At 41.9% G+C, this 9,398-nt stretch overlaps 2 protein-coding genes across 17 annotated transcripts in view; one reads left to right on the top strand and one right to left on the bottom strand.

Annotated features, from left to right (window-relative positions):
* Positions 1-536: 536 nt before the first annotated feature.
* Positions 537-4,155, bottom strand: mdh1ab (malate dehydrogenase 1Ab, NAD (soluble)). Of its 3 annotated transcripts, none has more exons than XM_077582683.1 (9): positions 3,991-4,155; positions 3,422-3,520; positions 2,990-3,086; positions 2,687-2,862; positions 2,487-2,609; positions 2,186-2,362; positions 1,647-1,760; positions 1,432-1,521; positions 537-1,137 (listed from the first exon to the last, which is right to left on the bottom strand). In XM_077582683.1, the coding sequence occupies exons 1-9, from the start codon at positions 3,991-3,993 to the stop codon at positions 1,015-1,017; spliced, it is 1,002 nt and encodes a 333-aa protein (XP_077438809.1). In that variant the 5' UTR covers positions 3,994-4,155; the 3' UTR covers positions 537-1,014. The 3 variants fall into 3 exon arrangements, with proteins under 3 accessions (XP_077438809.1, XP_077438810.1, XP_077438807.1); XM_077582684.1 differs by lacking the exon at positions 3,991-4,155 and adding an exon at positions 3,931-3,977; XM_077582681.1 differs by lacking the exon at positions 3,991-4,155 and having other exon boundaries at positions 3,422-3,802.
* Positions 4,115-9,398, top strand: part of wdpcp (WD repeat containing planar cell polarity effector) — a 115,557-nt gene continuing 110,273 nt past the window's right edge. For 12 of the 14 annotated variants that reach the window (XM_077582674.1, XM_077582669.1, XM_077582664.1 and 9 more), the window contains exons 1-2: positions 4,115-4,261; positions 4,811-4,901. The gene's annotated coding sequence lies outside the window, so the exon portion shown is untranslated. Of the gene's footprint in view, positions 4,668-4,810; positions 4,902-9,398 lie in introns of all 14 variants that reach the window. The other 2 variants (XM_077582665.1, XM_077582663.1) reach the window with 1 other exon arrangement.

Raw genomic sequence — 9,398 nt, 5'->3', positions numbered from 1 at the left:
CAACATTCTTTTATATTGGAGCTGACACAATTGAGTCCATTTGGTGTCATCAACTATCGTCATACAGTACAAAAATATTATACTTGAAAAAGAAGGCAAATCCTGCCCCACCCTGGGGTCATGTTGATATTGCACCACACGATGGTATTTATTAATTATGCTGCTGTCTACCATGAGGTTGTATAAAAAGTTCTTGTCTTGTGTGTTTTAAATAAACGGACCATTCATGTGCAGACTTGCCGGTCCAGTTCATGTAGTCTATACGCATTCATGTTAGATCATAAATCATATATTTCAAAAGACAGCAAGACTTGCACGATTTCATGCTTTGATGGCCATACATAAAGCAAGATGTCAGCAAATTTGGAGACTTCAGCTCAGGTAGCAGTCAAAGGGTTTTTATTGTGGAGTTTGACTTATCTTTTTATTTTTTTGTGGTGACGACACAGGAGGAAATTGGTAACATAAGTTACTGATAAAAATATATACACACATTGTTGTTAATTGTAATTCAGTACTCAATGAATCAAGCCCAATACTGTTCAAGTCTTTTATTGTTACAGCATGAACAGCTAGGATTTAAGTGTGCTTTTTTTTTTTTTTTTAAACCAATTAACTACATGTAACAAAGTGAAATGACAAGTCACAGGTGACAAATTATATGGACCTAACGCTCACATTGGAGTGCCACTTGTTTATGGTTAAAGGTATAATGAATTAGACAGCACTGTTCAGAGAAACCAGGATGTTTATGCCCTTTATGAGGGAGTATGATATAACACAGAAGTCGAAGAACCAAAAAAATTTGTGAAGCTCTTGTGCTACCCTTCAAAATTGCAAATGTGCATACCTACAGCTAAGTGCCCTTTGGATCTATTGTAGTACCAAAGCATTCCATTTTTTCCCCCCAAAGTCACAAGAAAACACACACTACATCTCTTACACATACACATAAAAGAGGAATACAAGGACATTGTAGGGAGTGCTTTGTCACAGACGGGCGTCTAAACATAGTCACTTGGACAGGAAATCCAGCGCTGTGTCCCTCTCCTCTATTAGCTCTGTGGCTGTGGCCTCCATCTTGGCCTTGGAAAAGTCATTGATGGCCAGACCTTCCACTATTTTCCAGGACTTGTTCTGATGAGAGGAAGAGACATTATGTTAATTACAGCATCAGCTGAAACATCCAAGTACAGGACTAGCAAAACCCCTCCCTCAAAAATTGCTTTTAAAAAAACAGAGAAAAAAAATAAGTTTTTGAGGTGGCGAGTAAATTAACCAAGGGGCCACTTAGTGTGCGGTGCAGGCCACATATGTCTCCTAAGACCACCAGTTGCCCATCCCTGAGCTAAGGTATCTACACCAAAGGTGGGTAAGCAGTGAAGCACGGTATTATAGTCAGACAACTCCAATGTATGTTAGCATGCTAACCTTGATCTGGACAGGGAAGGAGTAGATGAGGTCATTTGGAACTTTGTAGGTGTTGCCTGAGGAGTTCACACCCATGGAAATGAACTCGCCCTGGATGAAAAGAAGCACAAACTTGTTTAGAAGAGTCCCTCAAAATTTTGATTGTGTGGGTATACTTGCCTACATCCCACACAGGGTAAAAATTAGCAAAATAATGGATGGAGACGCCGGTTTACCTGCGGGGTGCCGAACCAGATGTCCTTCATGTGGTCGCAGATGGCCTTGGCTGCAGACATGGCGCTGGACAGCTTCCTGGCTTTGATGACAGCAGCGCCTCTCTGCTGCACCGTCTGCAGCACGGCAACATGGACGACATTAACACAAGCACTGGGACGTGGCCACACAAACAAAGATTTGGACACAAAATGATTTTTCCCTATGCATTCTGTCACTCAAAACTGACTTTTTAGATAACTTTGACCAGGTGGAACATCATCCATCACTTGGCAAAAACAAGCAAGAGGGGAAGTTTCTGGACTGTCAGTTCTTTCTTTTTTGTACTTTGCTACTTAATACTGAAAATGCTAAATAAAAAAACATTTAAAAAACACATACACTAGGTTTTCTAAATGCAATGCACATCTCTAAGCTTTTTCCATGGTTGTGGATGGGAATGATGTGATTAGATTATGTCCTGTACAGATGGTGATTTGCAGCCATGTGAGAATAAAAAAAATACATTTAAAAAATGAAATCACCACAATGGTTTGCTCACAGTGATGAAGTCCCCTTTGAGCCAGGCTTCGTCCTTGACGGCATCAAAACAGGCCATTTCGCTGCCGGACATGTTGACCTTGCAGTGGTGCACATCCGGGTATTGCGTGGACGAGTGGTTACCCCAGATGATTACGTTCTTGACATGGGTGGCTGGGACACAGCAACGCATTGCAACCTATGGGACGTACACACAGAGTGAGTGTGTTACAGGCAGCCTTACATACAATTGGGAAGTCAGAAAGTTACTTTGCATATCAACATTTATCGAATAGTAACAGGAAGTAGAAACGTGCAGAGACCTGAGAGCGAGCCCTGTTATGATCGAGGCGGGTGAGGCACGAGAAGTTCTCCTTGGGAATGGAGGGAGCAGACTTCATTGCAATCAGACAGTTGGTGTTAGCTGGGTTTCCGACCACCAGAACCTGAAAGTATCACAATTAGCTCCCATGTGTCAAAGACATCCAAAAATGCATAACTGAGCACTTCCTCGTGTTACTACCTTGACAGTCTTCTTGGCGTACTTGTCTAGGGCCTTTCCTTGCGTCTCGAAGATGGCCACATTGGCTTTGAGCAGGTCCTTCCTCTCCATTCCCTCCCTCCTGGGCATGGAGCCCACCAAGATGGCGGCATCCAGGTCCTTGAAGGCCACTTCCACCTTGTCAGTGGCCACAATTTCTGCAGGGGAGGAGAATCTCAGCATGAATCAACTGATGTGTATTATTATACCAAAGTGTGGGGTAGGGACCAAGCCCCGCTATGAAAAGTGAAAATCCACAAATAATTTACTGTAGTAAACAGTCACCTCTCAGAAGAGGGAGGGCACAGTCCTGCAGTTCCATGACCACACCTTCCAAAACAGGCATCATGGGCGTAATATCCAGGAGGAGGAGTGTGAGGGGCTGGCATGAAAGACAGGAAACAAATGGAAGACTAAAATTATGACACGTAAGAAAGAAAGACTACTTTGGATTGGACTCTGAAAGCCTGTGAGCAATGCCAAGGGAGTGCAGCGCATTTCTAACAAGTGGTTTTAAATTACAGCCCTAGGTGCTTGGCACTGGATCCATTTTACCAGGCTTCAAGGACAATCCTCCCGTGTGCAAGCTGATCAATTCTCACAGGCGCAACTGCTTGTCGAAGTCCCCCACACAGCCATTTTCTGACAGGTGTGTCTGTCTTGTGACGCCCCTTGATAAGATATGGAGAGCACGAGTGATTAAATGCGTTCCTTTACCTGATCTTTGCCAAAGACATCTCCTTTGGCAATGCTGAACAACAGAGAGTAGGCAATCTGCCCTGCTGCGCCAGTCACCAGAACTCTAATTGGCTCAGACTGCGAAAGGAGTGGGAACAAGGCAGAGAACATAGACGTTAGTACAATTAGCATTGATTTCACACACAAGGGTAGGTAGGCAAGAGGTAGCACACTTGAATAGGGTGTTGTCGACATTCTCGTTTACGCAGGATTAACTTGAATCAGGTCACTTCAAATATAGACACTGTGAGCTATCCTGTACATATATCATATTAAAGAACAACAACAACAAAACTAAACCCTAACAGTTAACATTCACGTTACAATTTCTTGAAAACTTCCAACCAAGAAGATTCAACTAGTAACATGGCGGTCTGCCATTCAATGTCCAGCCTGACTGGTGTTACATAATTAAAGTCATACGTGTAATCAGTTTGAAATAACTTTTTTTCAAATCATGAATTCAAGCAATCACTGTTAAAACTTACGTTCTACGTCGATACAGGATAAATAAGAACATCTAATCGGTAGTAGACGTGTATACTCACCATGTTGTCGTTAGTTAGCCGACCAGGTGGTAGGTCATTCGCCACCGCAAAACAACTCGCGAGAGTTGGAGCGCTCACGCTCAGAATCTCGAAAGAACCTGGGAAGTGTAGTTGTGTTGTTTTTCCATGGTAGGCTTTATGAAGGTTTTTTTAAGCAGCCACAGCAAGTGACGCGTGTTGCAACAACTAGCTTATGGAAGACACATACTAACGTGTGTTACGCGCCGCCATGAAGATAGCCGCCAGTTTAAGCCCAACGGCTGCTGATTCTGTAAGTCTCGCCTGTTAGCATGTTAGCACGGCTTGTTGCCTAGCGACGTCACGCGACGCAGCAGTTAGCGTTTAGCAACGTGGAAACTAATTAATTATTATAGCAATTAGACGGCGTGAGCCCTGTCGTGTTTTGCTAGCTACAGTGGATAGTGCGGCGTTCGACGTCCACACGGTTTAAGTTTACATGTTAACTGATGAAGCGGGTCGTTTAAATGACGTTTGATGTAATGTGTGATGACAGTGTACAATACACTCAACTGTGAATGAACTTTGCTCAAGTTGGACAGTCGTTGGCGTGAAGCACGGAGCACCTAAAAGAAGACGCTACTTCCGTAGACGTGATAAGACGTCCTGATAAGCACGATATATAACCACCGGTTTAGAAACTTTACTCACTTCTGTTTGTAAGTGTAACCTAACTTATTTTGTTGTATGTTTCTTGCATATGAAACACTTAACGTCCGTGGACCAATCGTCACAAATAAGAACAGAACCGAGTTGATTCGGTGACTGGGCATGCAATTGATTTCTGTGTCTTTATTTGCAGTGATTTTATTGTTGTTGTTGACATCAGCGGGCCTGTCATCGGGCCAGGTGTTGTTGCCATCTTGGTTTGACTTTTTGAGAGGACCTGCCAGGTGAGCATTGTTAATATTTTATTGCCTTTTCAATTTACTGAGGTCTTTAGGTCCACACAGCAATAAAAATGCTCTGTTACATGTTGAATGTATATGTCAAGGCAATGTGGTGTGAGGAAGTATTCCCGTCCACGCCAAAATCACTTAAATAACACGATTCAAAACAATGCATCTTTGTATTCCTGCCACATGCATGACCAGAGAACACAGAGAAAGACACTGCATACATTTTGTACAAAATCCAAACAGACAACCTTACTCACAGACATATATTCTTTCTTTCTTCTGAGAAGAATAACTAATATTACTGATGATGTTACTGCGATCTCTCTCTCTCCGTGTAAAGTATATCTGTATGCCTTTATCATATTTCTCCCAGGTGGCCAAGGCTTGCACTTGAATTAAAGCAAAGAAAAAGAAAAAAAACTGTTTAATTCTTAACATTCTATTTAATTATGTCATTACAGATTGTCTTTATAAAGTACCAAATTATGGAGTGATATTTTCCAAGATGAAAGTTATTTCCATTCATTTCATTTGGGAAAGATAATACAAATGTTTGAGTTAAGGGTATGGTCATGGAACGAATGAAACTCATATCTCAAGGCAACAATGTACATTGTATTTTTGTGTTTGAAAAGAGTTTTGAATGAGTAGATGATTTCAAAAGGATACGCTTGCAGGTGGGTTTTTTTGTATTATTTTTTTGTTGTTGCAGTTTTTAATGCCTATGAGGCTTTTAATTGAACATTTACCATACAGTAGTTATCTAAAGTTATGTGTGAGGATTAGACTTCTCACAAAAACAGCAGCCTTGGCGTGATAGGACCTGGTACCGGATTGCCTCTCTGGCCTCCTCATCTTTGTCTTTTCTATAAAAAATAAAAAAAACAGCGAGGGGTCTCTTTTGTCCCTTGGAGCCACTCAGAAGTGACGTTGGTTCAGCCAAGGATTCTGGAACATTGCTCGCTTTATTCTCCTCATTCCACCTCCTCTTTGCCTCCTCTGTACCTTTCACCTCCCTCCTCTCGCCACCTTTTTCTTTTCTTTATCATCTATCCTATTCTGCTCCTCCACTTGGCCCTGAAGGGTGCACCTGAGCGAGACCCCCGTCACGTCGACAGCCGGAGGAGTCAGATACTGTATTATAACCAGGAGGACACCCAGCATCACCTTTTTATCTGCTCCGCTAGACTATGGTGTCTCTGTGTTCCAGCAGACGTGACCAGATTGCAGTTTCCACATCCCCGCCTATGTAGCATAGTGGTTCTCAACATTACTGTCATGTCCCTGTCTAAAATGGAGGATTTTTGTCCTCCATTGCACAGTTGCTCTGGTGTTAAAATTGGGCCTCCAGTCTCACGTTAATATCCCACTAGGTGTCAGTGCAGGACCACAGTCGGCACTATTAACTGTACTGTTGTAGATGAGCACTGATGTCCTGTCAGGCATGATCCCAGAAGATTGGTTTGAGGTATTTTCTTTTGAATGGTGTTTTGGACCTTTCTTTCCCCTCTTTTTTTTAAAGGCAATTTCATACACAAGGTAACTCTGTGTTTTACATGAATAAAAGTTCCATATTTAAAAGAATTTCAAAACAAAGAACTAAAGACATTTAAAAACTACATACAGAAATAAAAGTATAACAGAGTGCAAGTAAAAGACTGATTGATTAAAGAAGCTGGTAATTGAGGAGCCTTGCTATTAGTGCACATGATTCAAAAAGTTGCTTTCACTGCGATTGCGTCTACCAAGAATGTTGTGTTTTAATCTCCGTAGGTTAATTGTCTTAATTTTACAAAACCCTAATTATCTTCAAAGACTTTCAAGGTGTTGGATGCGGGCAAACACATAAGCCATAAAATTCAGAGTCAAGTCTGAATGAATGTAAATGTTCAGGATAAAAAAACAAAAAAAAACTAGTTAATAAATAAAATTAGTTGTAAATTCGACACAAAACAAAAAATACTGTTTTTACCAGCCCTGCCAAATTTGAATATTAATGTAAAAAAAAAAAAACGGGCTTTCTACGTTGGAATGAGAGGCGCTGCCGCGCTAGCCATTAACTAGCTTGCGAGCTAACAGGCTTGAGCTAATAGCTAATGAAAACCGGTTTAATGCTAACTCACCGTAATTGAGTAGGCCTTCTACATAGTGTTCAATTCTTTTCAGCAATTATCTTCAAACATGTACAATATACAGTATTGAGAGAAAGAAAACAACCTCTGAATTCACTTTACAGGATCTTTAAGTGATGTTCTTGGATCTGTGATTGGCTGGCCACTAGTCCAGGGTGTAACCCCACCTCTCGCCCAAAGACCAAGAACTTGTGTACTGTACATCTGTTTGGTGCTGATCCAAAGTCGGCTTTCTTGGCCATGGTGGAGGTCCCATTTGATTAGAGCCCCACATTTGCTGTCTTTGGATAAAATCTGAGCAGTTTTTCCTAAGTGTAGTATCTCTCGTGTGTATGTGGGAGGGAAAATGGTGTCCATGTTGACAATCTGAGAGAATGCAGGCTTCTGCAAACACTCTGCAAACACACCAAGTAACTTCTTGGCACTTATGCATAACTATTCAATTAACTTTTCTAATACACACACACAGTAGTATGCTGGAAATGTGTTTTTCCTTCCAAGTGAGCCTCTACCGCACTCCCTCTCTCTCACTGTCTGTCTTCCAGAGGTGTTTGCACAAGCAAATGGTCCGTGAAATGGCTTTTGATGGCATTAAACTCCATATTAAGACAAATGCATATTCCATAGCCGTCGATGACGGAGCAGCATCTTCATTTTCTTCACTGCAGAATAGATCTCGTCCCTGGAGGAGATGCTTATCAGAATATTACCAAGTCTTGTTTTTAATATGCCAACTTGTAATTTTAGACCTCACAGGTATACTTTGGGCCTAAATGTTTGTTTTTTCTCACGTTTTTTTTCTACTGTTTTTTTTTTTTTGAGTAGCCACTAGGGGATACTAATCTGCTATATGGTGACTTTACATGAGCTGTTTGAGCATTTTTTTTCGTCCAATATTCTTATTGTCCAGATTAAGGTCAATTTACTAGTATGATCGATGTCCTCACTAGTAAGACACTATTAGAAAGACTATCTTACTACACTAGTAATGTTTATATGCAGTACTAGTAAAGTCACACACCAGTAGATTCCCGGATGCCTACTAGCAACAGTATGGCTTATCCAAAGGATCCACTGCAGATAATTATATTTTGTTCACATTTTTAGTGCTAATCAGCCTGAATCAAAGTGATTTTGCACCAAGGCCAGCTCGCCAGACCTTTCATTAACCCCAGAGCCCAAATCCATCCAACTGGACTGCCGATGGCAAGTCACTGACGAAGGATGGCTGTCACATCCCTCTGCACAGCCCTAATTTTGTGGGTTGTGGGAGAAGGAGAAGGTGAGGTATAGGGGACCACGCAACAGACTACACTGTGTGATCCGCTCGCCTGCAGGTTACCAGCAATATGGCTCGTCCCGTTTGTGTTCCCTCTCTGCCCCTTTCCCTCCCTCTCAATCATCCCCACCCTGCTCCCCCAAAGAAAGGAAAGAATGTTTTCCCCCACAACACGGCTACGTGAGGGGATTAAAGCCCGATCCGGGCGGCCCAGGGTCGCGCGGCAGATGTTAGCCAGGATAAATGCTTGTTGCCGTGACAACAGCAAGGCCGTTTGGGATGTGGACCCGCCCAGACAACCTTAAGCGTATGTATGGGTGTGTGAAGAGAAACAAGTGCCAGTTTGGATTGAAAGTTGTGACGCATGAGGGCAAAACAGTCAACTAAATGGACAAAACTATTGTGACACAGTGGCATCCTTACATGAAAGTCCTTCCTCAGCTACAGTATAATAGTTTACACTCTGAAAGGAATTTCCACAACATTTTGGACTGTGGTGGTGGTGTCTTTTTGTTCTTATGTCTGTTGTTGAAGAGTTAAGAAGCATATACGTACCTCTCGTCAAAAGTTTTCAAAATGTTGATAAATCTCTGCTTAAGCAATCTTTATAATGTATTTGGTAATGTTCAGCACGAGTGACTCCATGATTGCTTTCCATTGGGCTAATTTCTTGACCGACAGAAAATATAGTGAATGTGACTGCGCTCATGTCTGTTTCTTAGCGGGAGAATTACACTCGATTGTGTTTAGAAAAAAATAAGACTGCTAGAGGGGTCTGAAAAGTCACTACTTCGCTATTTGGACGATACAGGGACAACAATCAACTAAATTGACTTTTGGGACAACAGCTTTACTCTAATGGGAAGACTTTCTCCAATATTTTTGACTGTGAGGGTGTCTGCAGATCCAGTTTTACATACCCCCCCCCCCCCCCACACACACACACATACACAAACAAATTAAGGCCTTACCCTGGAGAAACCACGGGGTCAAATTTGACCCCTGTTAATTCTGCTACCAAAATAACAAACTTTTTGTTGTTGTTGAAAAATTTTACTTAAAGTCCAGAGTGCCACTTTT

The sequence above is a fragment of the Vanacampus margaritifer genome, chromosome 12 (assembly GCF_051991255.1).
Source record: "Vanacampus margaritifer isolate UIUO_Vmar chromosome 12, RoL_Vmar_1.0, whole genome shotgun sequence".
Classification (NCBI taxonomy): domain Eukaryota; kingdom Metazoa; phylum Chordata; class Actinopteri; order Syngnathiformes; family Syngnathidae; genus Vanacampus; species Vanacampus margaritifer.
Note: the sequence above shows the minus strand (reverse complement) of the source record. Positions and strands in the feature narration are given on the sequence as shown.